General features: G+C 37.9%; 2 protein-coding genes across 3 annotated transcripts in view; both read right to left on the reverse strand.

Annotated features, from left to right (window-relative positions):
* Positions 1–3,824, reverse strand: part of LOC135688709 (ornithine decarboxylase) — a 77,969-nt gene extending 74,145 nt beyond the window's left edge. Inside the window, exons 1-2 of one of the 2 annotated variants that reach the window (XM_089109897.1) lie at positions 2,741–3,824; positions 1,156–2,656 (exon numbers count right to left, since the gene is read on the reverse strand). The gene's annotated coding sequence lies outside the window, so the exon portion shown is untranslated. Of the gene's footprint in view, positions 1–1,155 lie in introns of both variants that reach the window. The other variant, XM_089109896.1, reaches the window with a different exon arrangement.
* A 150-nt stretch (positions 3,825–3,974) lies between these two features.
* LOC135688714 (ornithine decarboxylase) lies at positions 3,975–22,334 on the reverse strand. The gene is made up of 12 exons (XM_065205672.2): positions 22,175–22,334; positions 15,785–15,879; positions 14,612–14,743; positions 14,289–14,385; positions 13,162–13,457; positions 11,606–11,694; positions 10,078–10,159; positions 9,659–9,742; positions 8,852–9,028; positions 7,517–7,606; positions 5,499–5,591; positions 3,975–4,782 (listed from the first exon to the last, which is right to left on the reverse strand). The coding sequence occupies exons 3-12, from the start codon at positions 14,711–14,713 to the stop codon at positions 4,540–4,542; spliced, it is 1,353 nt and encodes a 450-aa protein (XP_065061744.2). The 5' UTR covers positions 14,714–14,743; positions 15,785–15,879; positions 22,175–22,334; the 3' UTR covers positions 3,975–4,539.
* Between the last annotated feature and the right edge of the window lie 1,389 nt (positions 22,335–23,723).

Here is a 23,723-nt window from a genome sequence, read left to right on the forward strand (position 1 = left end):
AAAGGGCTTTGCGGTAAATCTGAGAGGTTGGTACAAAGAGACTGGTAGTCTTGTTTTAGGGCTGGTTTCATAGAAGTACGCCTTAGGGTTGGAATTTTTGCTGTGGCATGACCAAGGTTTGCAAGAGCATCAACTGAACTCGCAACGTGTTTGTCAATGCTTGCTCTATCAGAATCTTTTGAGCTAAGGAGATAGTCAGTGTTTTGTAAAACAATAATGGCAACTTTTTTAAACGTTTGTTGCAAGTTAGCCAAGCGAAGATCGTGTTGTTTTTCATCCACAGACAAATTTTGCCATGCCTCTTTGTTTACCTTAATAGAAAAAAGGTTTGTGCAGTTCTCAGGGCGGTTATATTTCTCAAGTATAGGAGAAAGTTTCTCTGAAGGGAGAGCCTTACCCCAACGCGAGTTTAATAAAGAGGCTAGTTTGGGGTCGACATTATCAGCAACATCTGATGGAGTTTCGAGTGCTTGGGCAAGCTTATCACGTAGTGACTTTTCGTTGACTGTTGGCTTTCTTCGATTTTCGTTCGATAAAAGGTCGTTAACCGCATCAGAGAGGGAGATGGCACATTCATCATCACTTGGTGCATGCAAACTTAGCTCATCATCATAATTACCATTTCCAGAGAAACACACTTTCTTGGAATGTTTAGATGATAAGGCAAGACCTAGAGGGCGCTTACCCCTAGAGAGTCGAGTGGGAGAGGGAAAACTATCGCTATCCTCGGTGGGCTCAGTCTAGGAAACTCCGGTGGAGGAAGATTGCTCTTTATGTCCGGTGGACAGTTTTTCTAACTCCGGGTAGAGAAAAAGTCAGTTTGTCCGGTGGACTAAAATTCACGCCCGTTGGGCGATCGAGAAACTACATAAGGGTTCATCTGGATCCGTCAATGCAAGCTTAATGAGTATTCTTAACATGCAGCTCAAATTTGAATTTATGTCTGAAAGAGTTTGGTTTAAATTTGCAGTCGTGGGAGACTTAATTTGATTTGCACTACTAATCTCAACCTCATTTTCTTGAGGGTAAGTCTACGGGTTATTATCTTCCATTTTACCTACAAGGAAAAGTTTAGCTGAAAAGAATGTCAATAATCTTGAAAAAGACGGCTATTTTTTGTAAAAAATATACACATAATAAGGAAATTGTACTTACAAGTCTTTGCGAAAAGAACACAGAAAAACGCAGCCGAATGCCAAAAACAAATGTTCGCAATTACCAAGCGCATGCGCTCGCCTCTCATGGGATCCCGTAGTGACGTAGCTGATTGTAGAGAAGAATTAAAAGGTTTTTTTGAAAGGTTTTTTCTTAACCATCCAGAGCCTTAAATTCTGCTTCAAACGAGCCCTTAACCACTTTCAGGCGATAATTTTTTGCCAAGTTTTGGTCGAAACAGTTATTTTGCTTAATATGACCAAATAAGGAAATTCAGCCCAGACCCTCAAAACCAAATTTTTTTAAACCTCAAAAACCGAGCCCCCAGCCACTATCAGTCTATAATTCTTAGCTAAGATGGTTTTTTCCATTTTTTGCACTTATGGGCACGCTGTGGCCTGTGTTAGAAAACATGAAGACTCTGCGGAGGACACGCTGTTAATAATAAGAATTGTTTTGTTTATTTCCGGGTTGTATATAAAGGGCATTCGTCGAGGCATTCGGGGAGGATGGATTTGATTGAGGGATAGCTTGAATGTAGATTGTTTGATTTATCGATTGGAACACGAACGCGTGTACAGAATTAAGGTTAAATATGTTTCATGAATATACTATGGATATCGTTTAGTAGTCGTTTGCTTGAATATAAATTGTTGCTTCACTGATATGACTGATTGAGAGAACCTTGGAATCATAACCAGTTTGTTTTCTTACTTTTTATCTTGATCTGAATTCATCGAAATTGATTATTTGGCAATGTTATCCATCAGCCTGTGCGTTCTGAGCGTTCTATGCGAGAGATTCGCGCCATTCATCATCATTTGTTGCGTGAAAATGAAGAGTGTCATTTTTGACAAAAAAAGCAATCGAAATCTTGAATGCATGAACTGCATTTCATGAATCCGGCAAATGCAGCATCCCGAAGTTTTACATTCACGCAATAGAAAATTTAGCGAACCCCAGATGCCATTGCGTAATTCGCTGATGTGTCAAACTTCATTTTGTGAATTCCAAATGCCAATTTTCGCTGTAAAACATCATTTTGTCATTCGATCATCTATCATTCTGCAATCAGTCATTTCATGGTTTGCGATCATGCATCTACCATTCAGGGGTGCAGAGCTAGGGGGCTCAGGGGGGGCAAATGCCAATAATTGGCAAATTTCTACTTTTGCTATAGTTTTTTGCAACATTTTGTGCAAGAGCCCCCCTTGTTATTCTGATAGCACTACACCACTGCTACCATTCCACTCTTTCGGCATTCTGCCATTTGTCAATAAACCATTCGGAAAACCACAAACCCGTGACTCGACATTCGGCATATCGGCATCCGTCAACTTGTTATTCATGATTCACAAAATTTGCTGATTTTTATTGTAACATGCAAATGACTTGAGCTCTTCAGTTCAGTTAGAGAATCTCTCTCCAAGAATTGAATACCCCCTTCAGCGTACTTCTTACTTGCCGTGTGGATAACATAAATGAATATCGTCTATCTTACCTACAAGGAAAATTTATTTGAACAGAGTTTCTGTGAGGGTTATGCATTTGTAAAAAATTTATTAAAAATAGAAAAGATACTTACGAGTTTTTGGGAAGGGCTCGTAGCAGCACAACAAAGCAGCACAAAGCAGCCGAATACCGAAAGTGAATGTTCGCAATTACTAGCAACGCATGCATTTGCATCTCACGGGATACGGTGGTTGCATAGCTGATTGTAGAGAAGAATGCCAAAAAACACTATGTCCCGTCAGTTAACCATTCAGAGTTGACAACAGGCTTTGCAGCGCGTTTATAATCGAGAAAACATTGAGAATTAACCGATTGGATACGTAGCAATGTCTCTATTATATAGTCCAGCCAATTGTAAATTTAAATGGCCAGTGAAAAGCGTCGGGACAAAACGCGAAATGCGCTCTAGCAGTCACAAAGGTACGATCGGTTGGCAGACCGCCGATGAACTGGGGGCCCAGTTAGGCCTGTTTTGCTTCATCTGCCAGGTCAGGGTCGGCATTAGACCTCTTACAGCTTTCAAAGGAAAACAGCGGGGTCTTTGTTGGGTCATACGGAAAAAGCGTTCTTGGTGAACAAATGGACAAATAAGTTGACGAAGATGGGTGGAATAGGTATCCTTTTGTTCATCCTGCAAGCTTTGAAAACAATAATCGGCTGGGCCACGAAGAAAAGCGGGCATCTTCCTCAATTTACCCCGGTCAGTCCAATAATCAGGCCAACTATCATTCCAATTATTAGGCCAACTTTCAGCCCAATTATCAGTCCGATTATCAGTCCAAATATCAGGTCCAATTATCAGTCGAACTATCATTCCAATTATCAGTCCAACTTTCAGCCCAATTATCAGTCCGATTATCAGCCCAACTCTCAGTCTAATTATCATTCCAATTATCGGTCTAACTATCAGTCCAATTGTCAGTCCAACTATCAGTCCAATTGTCAGTCCAACTATCAGTCCAACTATTAGTCCAATTATCAGTCCAACTATTAGTCCAAATATCAGTCCAAATATCAGGTCCAAATATCAGGTCCAAGTATCAGTCCAACTACCAGTCCAACTATCAGTCTGATTAACAATCCAACCACAAGTCCAACGATAGCACGACATTTACACTGCCTCTGCCATGGCACAAAATCGCCAGGGTCCAATTTCTCCACGAAAAGGCATAGCCTTTTGCTTGTTGAAATTTTTCCGTATCAAAAGACTAGTTGTAATTGACGATGGAGAGAAACGGGGAAAATCGAGAAAGCATCATCGCATTCATCCACGTAAAATTCAGAAGAAAAAACTCAAGAGACAACAGTTTCAATCGTGCTGAATCTTCAGGCACATTTTATAACGACACTATTGATCCAAAATATAGGATATGCAAATACAAGCACAACAATTACACGGTTACCAGTTAGCAAAGTATCATCACCAAGAATCATAAGCTAACTGCCAAACCTTGCGAAATGAAAGTCTTACTGGATGTTGAAACTTAGGATGGCTTTAAAATTGAAGGACAAGAATAGGAGCATTCCAAAGCTTGGCTGATTGAGTAGCGATAGCACTTGCTCAGTTATCAGATAACAATCTATGTGAAGAAAAGACAATGAAATCCCTATGTCGAGAGAAGGTATTATTGAAACAGTGATTCGTTTTGCAGTACAAGAGAAGGCAAATAGGATCGTTCAGCGAAAAATATCGTTTGCCTATTTGGGCCTTTATTATCTATCTTGAGGTTGTTTTTATCGTCAATGTCATTTTGATAGCATCCGTTTTTTTCTCTTGAGCAATCGCCATCTCAATTAACCCAAACCACAAGGGATTTTAAAAGATTATCATAAATAGAGAAAATTTAGGCACGCACTCACAGTTCAGTTTGTTTAAATGAGAAAAATGTTTTCTGTTGACTTAATTACGTGATCAAGCTTGTGTTTATCCTCCAAAATGAAGCATTCGTGCCCTCGGTTTTCTTTCAACGGCCGATAGTACTGACGAAGTACTGGGCTATGCATTTCACCAACTACGTAATGAACACGAGGCTTCATGAATCCATTAAAGGTGGAAGCAGCAGATAAGGTGTAAGCACCCATGTTGACAAAGTATATCCAGTCACCGACTTCCATCTATGGCAAACAATGAATTAATATAATGATATTCTGGTGACCTTTTCAAGATAAAAATCTATCCCGATTGACAAAGAATTGTTAAGTTATGTCATCAAAAAATCGGTTTTCAGAATAATAGAATTCTTACAACATAACATGAAAACACCACAAAATATTCCTAAATTTTCAAAATCAGTTGAATCTGTTGTATATCAAGGTTATAGTAGGAACTCTAAAACTCTGAAAATAGCTCTTAGAGTATAAGGAGAGAAAATGCTTTAAAAATGCTCCAGGCATGTTTTCTTCTCAAATGCATTCTTCATTGCACTCCAACTGGATGTCTCAATTGTTACAAGCTGTGCCACTGAAACCTCAACATCGACAATATGCAACGACTTCTTTCCAGGGCTGGAATAAGTGCGTGACCACGAGACCGCTGGACGGAGGCACACTTTAAATTTCGTAGCATCACAATGGAAGCTCTTTATTATATTTGCAAAATTATCTTTGTAGAAATTAATGTTTGATTCTTTGAAGAAAATAACAGTTGGGGGTACAAAAAAACCTTATATTTATTTCTCAAATCGACATTAAATTACACAGACTGCAAATGTCTACTTTCTAATAGCAAAATGATGGAGAAAAGGCCCATGGAAAATGCTTGGCGGTTAAAGTTGGAGACAAGCACATGTTTGCGAGTGAACATGCTCCTAAAGAAAGGCAAGGCTACTCACTTCTGGAAGCATTGTGCGCTTGTTAATACAATCCATTGAATCGCAGGTTGGTCCCCATATACTTGATGGGAACAGTTTTCTTCCCTCAGAAGGCTAGATGCAAAAACATCGAATTTAAACGGGCTTACGTTTAAAATAAGGTATATTAAAATCAAATAAGGTACATTGCTCATGAATGTTAACAAATTGGTCAACATTGATATGCACACAGGGTCATAGCAACATTTCATGGCAAGTTTATTGCAATTTTACAGGAAACTCTAAGAAACCCATTGATTATATAGAATTGACGTAAACAACCTATAAGCTCTTGCTTTTTTAATAAATGTTCATTTGCTTAATACATACTTAGTGAACATTTATTCGATTTGGTTTTGATATTTACTTCTAAAACCACATTTCTTTATGGTAGAAGTCAATCAGAATTTTAAAACGTAGAACAATACAGATATATGCCTGCCACAAATACTTTACCTTACAGCATTTTGCGTTGCATTATATATTCATTCACTTATTTTTGAAAGAGTAACACAAAAGAGGATATTTCCTAAGCAGATTGATGTTGGACCGAAATTGTTATTTCGCAGACATTGTGGGTGTTATCCGTATAGAAAAAATTCCACTTGATGGCATACCAATAAAAATTTTTCCCGACCCATTTTAGCTGCAGTTGTTGTGGCATGCCAAATCCGTGTAGTCAATCCTAACCTTGTTATACATGTGTAGTCAATCCTAACCTTGTTATACATGCCACCATTATGTAGAATATATAGAAGCTAATTCTTCCTTTTTAAAGGCAGAAGGAGACTCGGAACTCTTCCCTTTTCATTCGTTGTCCTTTGATCGCGAGGATAACATTGGTCGTTTTGCTAAACTCGTTTTAGGGAAGGCCATATTTCAATCAATTCGTAACACATTTAACTGATATTGCACATTTTAGCGGTATTTTATAATACTCTTTCAGGTTATGGGATCTGATTTTAAATAAATCTAAAAGTAGATTTGTATGACGTAATCATTTGAGAACTCTTTTGTAGAAACACAAACCCGTGCAGAAATGCAAAGCATACTGGCGCTCATTTTTGCCCACGATTTTACACTTGTTTTCATTTAAATGATGATTAAATGAAGTTATTTTTGTTATTACTTATTCGTTATGTTTTCTTGTGCCGCGCTTCCTCGCGTTTTTCTTGTATCTACTCTACTAGTCTATTGGCAATGCGGGGAGTCTTTCGGCCTCCTGAGAACTTGATTTGTATAACTAGGGTAAGATGTGTGTTTCGTGGCGTTTTCATCCCTTGGTTAATCTAGGGGTATTTAAGGTTTTGGCAAAGCGTGGGTCCCACCTTGCTTGGTGATGCCTCAATACAAATAGGCTGTTTATTTTCCCAGCCTTCCCTCCCCTATTTTGTTTCTTTATATGAAATGCCTTTTCAGTATAACTTTGCGTGTTGAGTTTCTTCTACGGCATCGTTACAACTTTTCATACCTTTAGGCATCTTTTATGCCGTTTAGCGTTTGTTGATGCTATTAGGTAGTACTGGTGCATCGGCTATTAGTGGAAAAAAGAGGCGTTTCCTGTCCATTCCCTCCCAATTATCAATCATATTTGAGGGTTATTGTGTAACTTCCCTTAGTAACCTCTTTATGGTAGGTTGAGCGAATTGCGCCGATGCACCAACGGCCCAACTCGCTCTCGGTGATGTGGGAACGTAGCCTCATGACTGACCTTCTGATGTGTATGGCAGTTTTTTTGGGGGAGCTTTATGCCCTTTATATTGCATTGGTATTTCATTCCCGAGTAAGTAAATTAACCTTTCAAAAACTGCAGTGCATTCCAACAAGATATGGCCACTTGATAAATTACTTTAGTATCGTTAATAATCCACTCAACGCAAGGGAAATCTAAAAGAAATTATCAAAAAGTCACGACAACTACATACAATGGTGGCATCAAAAACATCTACAGTTGCTTATTGAAAAAACCAAAGAGAAAAAAAAATTGAATGGAGACTCACTTCAAGAGGCTCTGGAACAGGAGAATTGTGGTCAAAAAGAATACAGTTGAAAGACCCGTAGACACCGTCATTAACATAGTACATGAAACCCTGCAAGGAAAACAAACATAAAAAACATTAAACATAGAAAGCTGTTCACTTCACACCGGATTCATTTGGTTTCTGATTCACTGACCAAAACTGATACGAAAATTACAGAATTACGTGATAACAGAATCATCTTGTATCACTGGACACACATTTATAAACAAATTTTGTAACTTGAAGTGTTTTTATCCAGTTTAAATACTCGTTCATTCAGAAATGGATTTACTTCTGTTTACACGGCATCGCTACGCTCCAATCGACAAATGATGATATATTGTTTCAAAAGGGGGGTCTCGATCCTCTTGACCTTCAGGCTCCCCCTATTCAGCGATTGTCACAGGATTGCCAGTTTATCTCGCGTAGGAGTGCGACTGATTTTGGTACTTCATTTCGTAGGAACCTTAGTAACATTCAAATCATGTGACCTCTGCGTAGGCGCGTTGATACATTCCGTCATTCCGTCATTGAGGTTAGCATCGTTCTTGTCTTTCCAAAGCTAATTTGCACTGGGGTTTTGCGGAGGGCGGTGTAGTGGGCTCACTGTTTGCCAGTGATAACAAATAGTACTTATGATGTTATGAAAGTTTTGTCAAATATATTCTGTGTTCTGTCATAATTGGTGTTTTTTCGAATCGCATAATCTAATTGTTCAACACAAAAATTGTGCTGCTTTGCAAAAGGTCTACGGGGGGGGGGGGCATTTTATTGTAAAGGTTAGGTCATGCTAAATGCTATAGCATTCTGTAGCTGAGTTGGACAAGCATTTCACAAAAATTTTACGTTGTTTCCAACGCTTTCCCCCAAATATGCGTGAAAGGAAGTTTCGAATTTCAGGAAGGGAAAATATAAGGAAATCTCGTTTATATGGAAAGTTGAAGCACTTCATTAAATACGAGAGGAAGTCTAAATGTTAAAACTTCGTTTCCTAACATTTTCCGCAAACATCCCCGCATAAAGATTAAGACAGAAAATCAGTTAATTTGCATACCAGTGATGCTAAGACGAGAGCTTAAAGTTCAAATAATACACCTGACAAAACTGAAGAATCGGGTCAGGATAATCTGATTAACCTTGTGTCATACACCTCGAGGAGTTATTTTGCTTGCATTAACGAATTACAGGTCGCCTAGGGTTAGGGAGCGCTCTTCTAAGTATATGACATCCAGAACCTATCCGGATTATCCGGATATCCGGATCCAGAACCAATAAACCTTTTGAGAAAAGATAAGAACTTAAATAAGAGCCCACCTCCTTCTGGTTACTCTTTTCGGATGAATTTTCACCAGTGATGGACCTAACCGATGTTATATTGCAGACAATGGTGTAGGCAGAGGAGACATAAAACCTTCCTGGCTCAGCAATGATTCTCACTCCGCAGTTGGCTGGGAAATATTTGGCAAAAGCACGGTTCAGCTGGTCAGCAGACTGTTGAAGCAATAACAGAATCAAGCATTACGTCACTCAGGCATAGAGGGAGTTTTTATACATTTCTAAATGTTAAATGGCAAGTTACTAAAATACCATTAACTACACGCCACTTTACATTAACCAAACCCCGGAGAGCATCAACTATGACTAACCTGGGGCCATAACATAGGGGGTGGGAGATACACATTCGTAATTGCAAACACATAAAGATACAGGTGGAGTAACAGAGGGGAGATCCAATATCAGTTTACTTATAAATTTTTAAACAAAATTATAGCAGCTAATTTTCCTACTGTAGACATGAACAGTACACGCTCTTGTTTGATCGCATTAGGAGTAAAACTCGGAGTTGCAATCTGGAATCGTCCTGTTTTTCAAGCTAAAGTGTATACAGGTATGCCTAAAGGAGCACCGAGGACTGTATAATATGAAATAACAGACTGGTAGGCAACAATCTTGATACAAACAGTATTAGTTCAACAATGTTAGTTCAATAGACAGCTAATCATCAAGCTGCTACTCTCATATGAGAAAATTTCGCTTTTGAAGAAATAATTTTGATTAAATCTATGCTTATGCTCAAATCTTTTCTGTTTCACCAAATTAAAAATATAAGAAATGTTTTACCTCTTCGAATGAAATCGCAGCAGCATTGTCACCAGGGAAGCCACCTCCAATATCCAACAATGTGAAATTGAAACCAAGTGATTCCTAAACGATTTATTTGAGAAGCTACTAAAAATCTTTGAAGACGAATATATTATAGTTATCTTAAACAGGAAACAATTAGGAGGGGGGAGCTTACTATAGCTTCGAAGCAAATCTGCTACCGAGGGGGCATGAACTAATTCGAAAGGATCCCAGAAACCAGAAAGTAAATACACCGCTGGCGTTCTCTTCGGTTGTAAAAAGTGTTCGCTAAATAAACAATCATATAAAATATTGTAGCGGAAAGGATATTTCCAGTACATTGTGACACTTCCAATTTAGGCTACTCAAAATATAATCGTGGCTGGAATGCTTGCTATTGAGCATAAAACACTCACCCCCTCATTGAACACATTTCTTGCAGCCTTAACAGCATAGTAAAAAGCTTCTGAGTCATAACAGCCACTACCAACGTGAAAACTATGAGAGAATGGTCAGTCAGTCAAATGTGAGCATGATTAGCAGAAATTCAGTTCAGAAGCAAGAAGCAGATGCCTTAAAAAGTAAAATCTGCAGGAATAACATGTTGGCCACTATCATAGTGGCACTATACTTCTTAAGTTCCACGGTGAAGATGATTGTTCACACAGAGCATTAGCCATTTTATACCTAATCAGGCTTGGCCATTTGAAGAGAGCCAAAGCTCTTGCTCCCCTCCAAGCTCTCCTCAAATGCTGAAGGGGCTACAGATTGCTCTTCTAAATTGCTTTGAAAAGAAAATTGCTCTTCTCGAAATCAATTTTCCTTTGCTTCTATTCTTATCAACCTTCAAAAAGCCCACCTGGATATTGCAAGGAGAGCTGTTTACTGCTTCCTGTTAGAAGACTTATGGCCAGGCCTATACCCATAGAAATAGTAGCGCTAGAATGCGTGGTCTATCACGTGACGTGTGCGAACTATGGGGAACCAAAATGGTAGCAACAAGTTGGCAAGTTGGCAAAGCAACAATTGTACTATTTTCTGTTGCTAATTTCAAACAACGTGAAATCATGGCCAGGCCTATACCTATTATTATTATAATTATTTTAATAAAACTAAAAAGATATAAAAGAGGAACCGCTTTAAACATGACAATAAATCCTAAAGATGGCTGCCTATATCGTTCTTCCCCACTTACCGTATTTTAAAGAGGCATTAACGCAAAAAACATTGGCATCGCCAAAAAAAAGTTTTGTCGTTCTAGTTTGTTATGTGAAAAACAAACACTATCACAAAAAGGCTCAATGATGTCTGAAATACCGAAAAGAGGATCAATTTAGGGGAAGAAAGTTGAAGCAAAGCAAGGGTACGAGTGCCTGCGAGTGCGGGTTGTCTAGAGGCTGATACCAGAAGATTTGAGCGCTCGCTGAAAATTGAAAGCAAATCAATATTGAACGAACATGTCGCAGAAATAAGGAATGTGGAAAAACATTTTCTATTCTTGACAAGCTCTTACCAGTTCAGGTTAGCGAGTAATATAATTCTATTAAACATAGGTTTGAATACCATTGTAACAGGAAAGTATAGCATCTAATGCCTAGTAGGCCTAGAAGTGGCCAGTTGGGAGCAGTTCGAAACTTTATTTTTGACTGATTCAATTATTTCTTGTTTATATAAACCTTTTTCAATTTCATCGACGTGAGCAGCCCATCGCCCAAGAGCTTCCACGATTATTGTCGGATATCAATCGTACTAGTTTCTGTTGCTAATTTCACACAACATGTATGGGATATAAAGCATGTAAAACCATTTTTCGGTAGAACCTTTGTCCCCATTTAATTTAAACAAAATCTTTTTGCAATTTTCAGGGGTCGAAATTTTGCGTTGGTGCCTCATTAAAATGTTCCAACCAGTCCAAAGTGTTGCTGACGGCAACCTGACGCTTACCTGACACCAATAACATTCAGCTGGAGTCTTTTAGCAGCCTCCAAGAGAGGTCTTGTCTTCCCTTGTGGAACACCAAACTTGACACCCAACTAAAAATATCAAGGTATAGGCTGTATATGTGCAGGTTGTAATGATTGATACTCGGCTCATATCATTTAACACAAAAACCCAAATATCTAAACACAAGATAAATTCTTAATTTCAGATAACTTGGGGTCTTCCTGTGTGACATGCTTTTGTTGGATAAAAACAAATAGAGAATCTTCACTGCTCTAAGTACACTGGCTTGATAATTTTTTTCTGATGCCGTCTGTTCGCTCTATAACTGAACGCCTAGCCGCCCCATGTATCATATTAATGAGCCTTTTGATAAATCTTGGCAAAACACCCTCATCAAGGCAACTGAGTGTCAGTTTGCAGGCAAAACCTGTTTCCCCATTGTTGTGTAAGTAGTTTACAAAATAAGAAGCTCTTTGCTCATTCTATCTACATCAATAAGTCATTTTCCAGGCACTAAGCTATAAGATAAAAATTTGGGGGATTTTTGTAGACTTTTATTCCAGAAATGTTTACAGTGATCAGTAATTGTGCAACATCTATGCGATGAGAAGAAATTTTTAGCATTAGAGAATTACAGAGAGCATCATTAAAAAATCAAAGCCAGATACCAGAACCAATAGTAACTTTGGTCCAGGTGGGTTCCAAACCAGATTTTTGAATACCCAAACAAAAAACTAGCAACGTGTTTCAACTTGAAAGTTTCAGTTGCCAGACATTTGATGCATATGCCTACCAAAACAATAAATATGCATTGCAAAGTGATTTTGATTTTTGCAAAGTGATTTTGGTGATTGAAAAGAGATCTTGACCTTTGCAGAGTGATTTGGTCTTTTGCAAAGTGATTCTGACTTATACAAAGTGATTTTGGTGATTGCAAAGAGATCTTGAGCTTGGCAAAGTTATTTTGACTTTTGCAAAGTGATTTTGACTTTTGAAAAGTGATTTTGACTTTGTAAAGAAATCTTGACCTTGGCAAAGTGATTCTGACCTTTGTAAAGTGATTTTGGTGATTGCAAAAAGATCTTGACCTTTGCAGAGTGATTTTCTCTTTTGCAAAGTGATTCTGACTTTTGTAAAGTGATTTTGGTGATTGCAAAAAGATCTTGACCTTTGCAGAGTGAATGTATCTTTTGCAAAGTGATTTTGTCTTTCACAAAGTGATTTTGGTGATTGCAAAGAGATCTTGAACTTGGCAAAGTTATTTTGACCTTTGCGAATTGATTTTGACCTAGGCAAAGTGATTTGACCTTGGCAAAATTGATTTTGACTTTGGCAAAGTTATTTTGACCTTTGCGAATTGATTTTGACCTAGGCAAAATTGATTTTGTCTTTGGCAAAGTTATTTTGACCTTTGCGAATTGATTTTGACCTTGGCAAAATTGATTTTGACCTTGGCAAAGTGATTTTGATTTTGCCAAAGTGACTTTTATCTTAGCAAAATGATTTTGACTTTGACCCAGTGATTTTGACTTTTAGGTAGTGACTTCATTACTTACTTGGCAAAGAGATTTTGAATCATCTACTTGAATCCGTATAACAAGCTGAGCATGCGGGTAGTTTGCTTTGATCTTATGTAGTTCTTGCTCATTATCAAAAGTCATCATGCTGACATTGTTTGATGCTGCATACTTGATGTGTGATGTCTGCTTACAGGGGTTGGCAAAAATGATGCGATCTGGTGATACGCCAAGGTTCAACATTGTCTGGATCTCAACTTTACTTGCACAGTCAAATCCAAGCCCATTGTTACTAAGAAGGTTTAGCACAGCAGGCTCATTGTTGCATTTCACAGCTGCAAACAAGAAAGCATGTACTATTAGCATATTAACAACCCTGATACTTGATTAAACATCACACTTGACTGTCACTGTCATGTGACTGTCAAGTTCTATACATCAACATGCACAGCTAGGCCTATACAGCATCAAGCATCATATGAAAAATCATTTAAACAAACATTTTCATAACAACAGCCATGTCAACTCTCCAAGTTTTGCGGGTATACTCCAGGTTTTTCTTGCTACCTCTCAGTCTCCAGGTTTTGTAAAACCTCTCCCTGTTTCTCCCTTTTCCTTAAGCAGTGGTATTTTTACTATAAAAATGATTATACAATGATTTTTTTCTGACAAACATTTTGTTAGTGTTTAGGAAATAACAAATAACAAATTTTTGCCTAGTGCAAAGTTTTATAGGTATGTTTTTTCTACAAATCAATCAGTTCTGGTGATAGAAAATATCCATGTTTGGAAAATTTTAAGTTGACAGGTCTGTAACAAATATTTCATATTACTTAAATCGAGACTTGAAGTTACTTTTCATAACAAAAATCAGGTTGGTGAGCATATCTACTCAAACATTTATATATTGATTGCAGTTTTATCCAATACTTTGGTCCCTCAATACTGGATAGGACCTGAGTAACATACACTTTGGCAAAAAAGATGAAAAGTCGACATGCAATTAATATTAATAGAGAGTGCGGTCATTTTCCCGCACTCTCTATTAATTGTCTTTGAAAATCCTGTTGCCTTTACACATGCAATTTCATAAAAGGTGCAATTTCATATACTTTGAAAAAACAAAGATGAAAAGTTGACATGAAGTTTCCTAAAAGGTGTCTTACCATAGAATGGCTCAACATTGGGTAGGTGTTGCTTGAATTTCTTGATCTTATTGATGATATCACCGAGGTCACCGATGAAGAAAGCATCATCTTTGTCCTAGGAGATATTATTGTTATTCAGAAAGTAGAATAATACTGCAGGGATATGTCTATAGGACACAACTTACTTTCATCTCTAAGGATTTTTTTTATATCTATAATTCATAAGTCACAATGAAAGCCTGAGTTGGAATTATCCTGTAAATATATAAAGATATTAGACTAAAACAACTTGTGATACCATTCTTCATCAATTAAATTAATATAATACCACTTCTACCAACCTCTCTGCCAATCGAATTGACCTTTGCGTTGATAATATCTATTGGTTTCATGTCATCTGCGATGGTTTCAACAACTGTATCTTTTCCGACTATAAACTTCATGATTGATTATTTTAATTGGCCCTTGATATCCTTAAAAAAAAGTTTTTGCTGATTAGTTTTTACAGTCTTGAGCCAAGTGCCAATGTTTTCAAAGATTTTGAGAAGTACATTTGATGGATGTGTAGGGTAAATGACTTGATACTGTGAATGATGCAAGAGGAAAGCCTTTTCAAAGAACATTGGCAACGGACAAAAATCTGCAGTTCCATCTTTATGCCTCCACACAGTTTCAACATAAGGAAGCACATCCAATGCTCCAACTATGTTGGGAGCTTTTAGAGACCAGATAGAATAGCCACATCCAGAAATAAAAGAAGAACTATTGATTAAGATCCTATATCCTATGATTAAGAACTATAGTCAGATTATGATGAAGATGATAAAGACATGGCAGACATGGCAGCTTATCATCTTAAATTTATAATATGTACAAAATAAGCAAATTTATATAAGTCTGTTATGGCTTCAGTTTAGAACGTTGTGAGACAAATCACAGGTCAAACTGATTAACTAATTTCATCCCTCTCCCTAAGCCAATTGCCCAAGTGCTGATAGCAGTGCTACTCTAGGTCCACTGTAGATGATATTTTTGCTAAACATGGATAAGAAATACAACTTGATCTATTCATATTATATTCAGGAGGCTTTATCCCAGTTTTTGGACAAAGCATCATCTCCCACCCGATCAACATTAGCTTTTAATTCTGCACTCACTGCTAGTCTCGAAAAAGTTGCTCGGGTGTCCATTGCTAGCTCGTTCACAGGCTGCATCCCAGTTTTTGGACAAAACCCCCTGTATCTCGGAAAAGTGTCTTCTCCAGCCCAATCAACATCCAAATTCGAATTCTACACCAAAAACTGGTCTAGAAAAAGTTGGTCTGGTAAAGTCCCTACTTGGGTTGCAATGATCCTTCTTGTGCCTATATGACAAAATTTGCACTTTGTCTTGCCTAGTTGTGTGCCAAGGCGGGGGTGGGTAGGCAAATCAAGATTAAAGTGTTGCATGATATGTTTACCTGCAACAAAATATAGAAACAATTTATTCTATACACAAAATTTCTACTTCCATACCTGTTTCTGAGGGAAAGCTAGTGTCAGCTAACTTCGTCTGCACCACTCCAGGGAACGTCAAATGAAAGAATGATGAGGCCTGCCGCGGCCAGGCCCTGTTCAGAGGAAAAATTGAAATATTAACAATTTGACAGCACTTTGGTGGATAATACATACATTATTCAGAAAATTCCTTAGTGAGGTCAGAGGTTCTAACATAAGAATACTCTTCTGGAATTCCAGTGGCAAAAAAGTGGCCACCAATAAAGAATTTTGCAGCTTGGCCTGATTGTTTTGAAAACAAGATTGAATTAATTCGGTTTTCCAGCTTTTGCATCTTCTTTAGCTCTAGCAAAGGAAATACCAGACAATTTAAAATATATGTGTTACAGCTCACATTTAAAATTACACAGTTTGATGATTGCTTTTTATCAAGGACATTTTAAATTTTGTACCACCAAAAACTTGTTTTCAAATTGTAATATCAGTTGGAAGAGCAGTTTTTGATGAATATCCTCTGTACAATGCCTGCCAAAGGTAATTGGAGCACCCAGCAATTTACGCTGCATTTGATATCTTTGATTCCTTTCATGAAAAAAATTGCTACTTCCGCCCCCTTCCCCCTAAAACAATGTTGATGATTTAGAGAAATATCATAAAAGAAGCGCAAAAGAAATTACTTCCTAAAATCTTAACCCGTTTGATAGTAAACCAACATTGTTCTGTAGGGGAGAGTGGGATGATTGATTTTGACCTTGGAAATTGATGTCAGTGTTCCAAGACATTTGGCAGGCATTGTAGCGTAAAGAGTGTCTTCTTACTTCTGTTCTTACTCATGCAATTTCAAAATGTTTTCCATTTCTGTCTTATTAATTGTTTAAACATAGCAATGATGTTGCCATGTAGCACAAATGCTGTTACAATCAGTGCCATCAGGAAAAAAATTCATATTGTAACAGGAATAGCCTCCTTTAATATGATTGGACAATTTAGCATCCATTGTCTTGTTTTCGTGTTTAATTAAATGAATGAACCTATCACATTTTCTTAGCCCTTGATCATCTTTTGTTTGTATATTATCATTTAAGTGAGTTATTTTACATGAAAAAGGAGTTGTTGCCGAGATGGCAAAAGCGTAACAAGAGCGTCTTTTTATGCATCTTGATTCTTCGAGGGAAACCTCTCACAATATTGGGGGGATTGGGGGTGGGGGGTGGTTGGCTAAGAGTTGTACTGCTTCCCATTCAGTACACAATGATGAATGAAGGTGCAAAACTACTAAAACTAAAATTAAAAATGACCGAATGGAAGACAAATTACAAGGGAAAGCATGAAAATGCTTTATGCAGAAGGTGTGGAGAACATGTGGAGCACAAGTGGGAATGCCGCTATTTGCAAAAACGATCTGCCAAAAATAGGTAGCTTACAGGAAAATAATCGAAAGTTAGTTATTAACATAAACAAATGTGTGGAACAATTTTGCAATTTCGGGAAAAAAAACAACAATAACCAACCCGTATTACTACCCTCACTGCAATTGTGGTAAGTAGTAATTGCTCCGAAATGGAGAATTGGTATCACTATTATCATTATTATCATTATTAGTAGTACACTGTTATAAAGGAAATATACTGCAGTTTGATAATAATTGGGGACTCAGCCCCCCCCCCCCCAGCCCCCAGCCCATCCAACCCTTTAGAAAGAAATCATTTTGGGTCCCCCCTGATGATGTCTCCCCCTGATGATGTTTCCCCCCAATTACAACAATATTTTGATCAAATCTCTGTTCATATCAACAATATCAAAAGATCAGCTGCTAACCACACACCCAATAACCTCACCCGAATAGAAACTGATAGCATAAAAACCTTACGCACCCACAAAGACCTAATCATCAAACCCGCTGAAAAAGGGGGGAGCCATTGTTTTATGGTCTGGAGACTTACCTTGAGGAAGCTAACAATCAGCTGTCCAACCCTCTCCACTACCATAAACTAGACCGTGATGGAACACAGCTGCTATCTACCCTGATGATTACAATGTTCTTAACACACCTCCTAAGTAGAAATCTTCACACAGCAATTCTATGATTTCCTTGAACCAAGCCACCATCCCTGCACCCCAGAATTCTACCTTTTACCTAAAATACACAAACCTCACACCGGGCAGACCAATAATCTCAGGGTGCGGTTTGCCCACTGAGAGACTCCCCAATTTCTGGACCATCTCTTAAAACAAATTGTTTAACCTATACCCTCATATGTCAAAGATACCAATCATTTTCTCCAAATTATATTCAGAGAGAGACAGAATTTTCCACCTGGTGTCATTCTGTATACCCTGGATGTTAAATCCCTTTATACCAATAAACCACAGGATGAGGGCATTCTACTCTACATAATGGTGTTAACTGATTTTTATGCCACTGAACTACCCCTACCAACCACACACCTATAAAAAATGTTTGAATTTGTATTAAAAGGAAATTATTTCTCCTTCAATGTAAAGCCATATTTACAGTCACATGGCACTGTCATGGGTACCCCTTTTGCCCCAAACTTTGAAAACATCTTTATGTCCGTTAATGAACAAAATATCCTTTCTACAGCCCCAAAAGGGGAGAAACCTCTACTCTGGAAACAATTTATCGATGATATTTTCATGATATGGCAATAAGATGAAGTTTCCCTCACTAAATTCCTTACTTATACCAATAACGTGCACAAAACAATCAAATTTGGAGCTCAACAATCTAGAGAAAAAATCAATTTCCTTGATATAACACCAGACTGGTTATAGCTCTTACTAGAATGCCTAACCTCAAAGGTCAACCGAGTTAAAGCCCTGAAATGTCTCTATTGGGTTTCTGGCTAATGAGTTGCTTTTTTATCATCTTCTACCCATTTTCAAGCTAATTGCTCAAAACATACAAGGGGCACACACAACCACCCCCACCCCCCCCCCCCCCATCTCGTTTTGAGGCTGTAACCAGGTGATAATGACTACTCCTTATCTCCTTTTTTCTCATTTTTCCACTTTGGATTTCACAATTTCATTCACACATTGGTTTCTTAGTTTTTACCTTCTATGCCCATAAAAACAAACTTGTTTGTTCTTTGACTCAGTTGTGTGCATCAAATGGCTTTGGGTAGGGCTAATTGTGTCAGTTTGGAGTGCTTTATCCAAGCTTTTCTCCTTTTTTGGTGGTACATAACTTGAAAATGGCTTTGAAAAAAGCAAACATTTCACAACATATTAACTAAAAGCTTTTTCGTCTGACACTCCTCAGAGCATAAAATGTCAGAATAAAGTTCCGAAAGAACACGATGAAAGAAATATACCCAGTTGTGGATCCAAATAGGCCAATCAATAAAAGGCAAGCACAAGACCGGTATAGTTGACCAATCAGTGCCACATGCCTAAAGAAAAATTACCACTGGAGTCCAAGAGAGAAAACGAACTCCTTCTGTCTACACAATGGCGGCTTTGTCATTTGTATGTAGATCGATTCCAAAACTGCTAGATGAAAGGACGACCGAGCTCTGCCAATTATCCGAAACATGTCATCATTATAGAGTTTTGCACAATCTGGGTTGTCTAAAAGATGTTGACCAGTGGCAAAATCACTTGTTTCAACAATGTTTCTAGACCTACAGGTCTAGACCGACAACAGGAGATTGAGGATCTCAACCAACTGGTGAAGTTAAGAGGTAAGCTGAGGACGGCCAGGTTCTCTTTATCTTTATCTTTAACCGCGTTGTGCCAAAGTTTATCACCGCTCGTATTTCCAAGTCTGGTGTAAGACAAAGCCCAACCATTGAGCACGCTTTTCTCCAAGATGAGATTCAGAAAGCAAAAACCAATGTTCTGAACTAAAAACACCTGTATACACGCCAATGGTCTAAAACACCTCCATTTCTTACATTCCTTGACAATTTTCGACTTTGCCGCTACATTTCTGAAATTGACCAGCGGACACTAAAACATACTACAGAAAAACACAATAGGAATATTGGTATGCAAGTGAGGCAACGTTTCGGTGGCATGTTGAGCGATACCAAAAAACATATTTTCAATTTATCGGATTATTCTCTTTCTGATACTGAAACATTTGTTTTAGGTAATGGACTTGAATTTTTTATCCCACCCCAAACAATCAACAGAGAGGAACTCTTTGCTGAATTCGAAATTTTACACGCTCAACTTGCTAAACATGAGATTTTTAACCCTTTGGAATTCAACAAATTACGATCCGACTAAGCGATTTGGCATATGCGTATAGCGGCTCTCCCATTGACCACTCTGATTTTCTTCTGCATAGAGAACATTTCCAAGCACTAAAATCTCTACGTGCTAACAATGACATCTTTATTACAAAACCTGATAAAGAGTCTGGAGTGGTGATTTTGAACAAAAAGGACTACATCAGAAAAATGGAGCTAATTCTCCATGACAAAGAAAAATTTGCTAAATTGGGTGATGTCCAAACACATGACAAAATGGCCAAACTAGAGCTTAAACTCCAAAAATGTTTGTTGGAACTGGTCAACTCAAAAGTGTTGGCTACAGAAATTTACAATATGTAAGACCCACGGGCTCTAAACGACCACAAATGTATGGCCTCCCTAAAATACACAAGCCGAGTGTCCCACTTAGACCTATCTTGTCTATGATTGGCTCAGCACAACACAAACTGGCTAAGTGGCTTTCTGAAGTTTTGGACCCTGTTCTTCAAAAATATTTAAAACATTGCATCAAGGATTCTTCTACGTTTGCTGAGTTTATGCAAAACTTGAACATAAAAAACGAAATATCTTTTATGTGTTCTTTCAACATTAGTAGTCTTTTCACAAATGATCTTTGAGTGAAACCATCAAAATATGTGCCGGCGCTTTGTAGCAGAGCGAGCTTAATAGCCCACCATTCCCAGAGGAAGTATTCATTGAACTGATGGAAACTGCAACACGTTCAGTTGAATTCAGTTTTAACAATGAAATGTACCAATAAAAGGATGGTGTTGCTATGGGTAGCTGTCTGGGACCTGCCTTGGCCAATATCTTTGTTGGCTTTCATGAAGAACGTTTGTTTGACTGCGATCAAAAGCCAGGTGTCTATTTTCGGTATGTGGATGACACATATACCATTTTCAAAACAGAGGCTGAGTGTGATATCTTTCTAAAACACCTTAATAGCCTACACTCAGCCCTCTAGTTAAGGTTTGAAAAGGAAGCCATTTTTGGATGTTTTGGTCGAGAGTCTAACACTGGATTTCTTACCAGTGTATATCGCAAGCCCACTTTTGCCGGTCAGTACATAATCTGGAATTCATTTTGCCCAAAACAACGCAAAGTCAACCTTGTCAAAACTTTAGTACAAAGGGCACTTATTATCTGCTTGAAATCTAAACTACACGCTGAACTGAAAAAACTCAAAACAATCTTTCTGGACAACGACTATCCAGAAGACGTCATTTTATCTTATACTAAGGAGCAGATCGCAAGTTTTCCGGCCTTTATTCTGACGTTTTATGCTCTGAGGAGTGTCAGACGAAAAAGCTTTTAGCTAATATGTTTGCTTTATCCAAGCTTTTCTCCTTTTTTCTCCCTCAATCCTCTTTTAGTCAACATTAAATTACAAAGGTTGGCAATGTTTCAAGAGAACAAATGGAATGGAAAATGCTCCAACCGACCGAAGCAACACAAACACTGGTAACCATCATTGCAAATATGGCCTAGAAACTACAATGCTTTACGGCAATCAATTTATCAAATTTCCTATATTGCAAAAATAAATTTGTCATATATATACCTTATGCAATGAAATGAAATGTAAACCATAACATGTTGGCAAATCAGAGACACAAATAAATAAATCTACAAATAAATAGCTAACATAACGATGCCATTAAATCCACTTCAACCATTCTATTTCTAGCCTGTCAACACTTAATAACTCCACCAATAACTTCACTGAAGATGCTAGACTCGTCATGAATGAAAAACTGAGTAAAATCGGTAGTGAAAAGGAACAGCTCATGTTACGTTTAGAGCACAGAGAGGAATTTTGGATAAACAACTAAAAATGCTTGATCCTGAAAAGATTTTGATACTCTTGGCACCTTGTTTGAAATTAGGGACCTCCTTCCGCGCATGTCGATGCCCTATTATGATAGTATAATATTTGCACATTGACTAAAGATAACAAAATAAGAGAAAAATAGGAGTTTATAACATTTCTTTGGACAAGTTTCTTAAATTCGGTTTAACAAATGTCTTGGCCTTAGACCTTCGTTGCTTTCGACATTGAACAAACAGACCCCTGCCAACTTGCACGTGTTTTTAGGCCCTATCGGAAGCAAAAATAACGTGAAGAAAAAAGCGTCGTCAGGTCCTTTAAACAATTACTACTTACACGACCAGTTTCTGTGACCCGCCTTCTTACTTTCTGCGGCCTTGCTGAAATGGTGAAGCCGTTATAGGTCACCAAAAGAAGCTTGAGAAGAACTATCAATCGGACAGACTTCCAAAACTGCTTCTAATTTTAAATGAAAAGACTTCGATGAAGATTGCGCAGACATATGCAATTTACGCATATCCTCCGCAGAGGTACGAAATTACAGTCTCAGTCGCTGAGACTGCTATAAAAAATTGCAGGCAGAACTGGGCAAACCAGTTTTACCTAGAGAGGTCACACACAATTATAGAAATTTGAAATTTAGTTCTGACCTGCTAAAGCAGAATAACGTTGCAAAATTTCCAGTTTATACAACCAGAATAATCAATTATTCATGCTTATAAATAAATTTTGCTGCCGCACAAAATGACTACGGATTCTGTTGGCATTGGAGGTAAGTTTAGAATGAAGCCATTCTTATCAACCGGGAACTTTTCCGTTTATGAGTCTGACTTCATGAGTTTGTACTCTGTATTTACCTGCTTGCCAAAAAAATCTGACGATTGGTGTGTTGATATGAATAACGGGAAATACACTGCGTTTGAATTTATTGATCTACCACAAGCATTTGATACGATTGATCATCAAATTTTACTTGAAAACCTGTAGAAATGTGAAATTTTCGGGCATGGCCATCCTTTATTCGATCCTATCTGCAACATAGGCCTCAATCTTCCAAGGCGTTGTATCCTTTAATTCTCAAAGATTAGAGTATGATGTGCCACAAGGCTCATGTCTTGGTCCACTTATTTTTCTAAGTTATAGAAACGATCTCCCAGGGTCTATCCTGAAATGCAACTTGATGTAAACTGATGATGCAAGAGTTACATTACATATTCTGCGAAAGACATCAGTGATCTATAGTTACCTTGATCGGTTAAAGGAATAGTTCCAGAGAAGATGTTATGAAGGCACAAGCAATCGCTGTAGGTTCTCAACAAAACTAAAGAATGATTTCTGACAAAAAAGCCGAGTCCCCATCATTTGCTAGTGATGGCACTGAAATTGGCACGCTAAGAAAATGTGTCATGCCCTTCTAGAGCCTCATTTCCGTCAATGCTGTTCCTAAGGGGAGGCTGCAGCGAGACAGGATTGCAAACTTTACCAAAGCTGTAAGACAGAGCTGCTAGAAAAGTCATCAAAGCAGCTGTGATTGGTGATTATTATAAAAATGATCAAGTGTCTTAATTGGCCTACAATTTTCTATATGCCAAAGAATGAAACAGCTACTATTACGTACAAAACATTACCAGGTCGTACGCCTGTTTTTTCCTAACCTATATAAGAACAATCCTGAACTTGACTTAAATATGAACTTGCACACATTGACTGTCGATGTCCCTGTTCCAAAGATGAACATATGTGTTGATCATGAAGCTACACCGTCTCAGGGTTTGAAAGAATTAGAATAAATTGCCTTTAAACAAGCTCCCTCTTTTGAACTGAAAGGCGCCCTCCTCAGTCAAGCTTTATCTAATTCTGTATTTGGTAATTATATATTGTAAAT

This window comes from Rhopilema esculentum, chromosome 9, assembly GCF_057945365.1.
Source record: "Rhopilema esculentum isolate cy_ngs chromosome 9, ASM5794536v1, whole genome shotgun sequence".
NCBI classification, from domain to species: Eukaryota; Metazoa; Cnidaria; class Scyphozoa; order Rhizostomeae; family Rhizostomatidae; genus Rhopilema; species Rhopilema esculentum.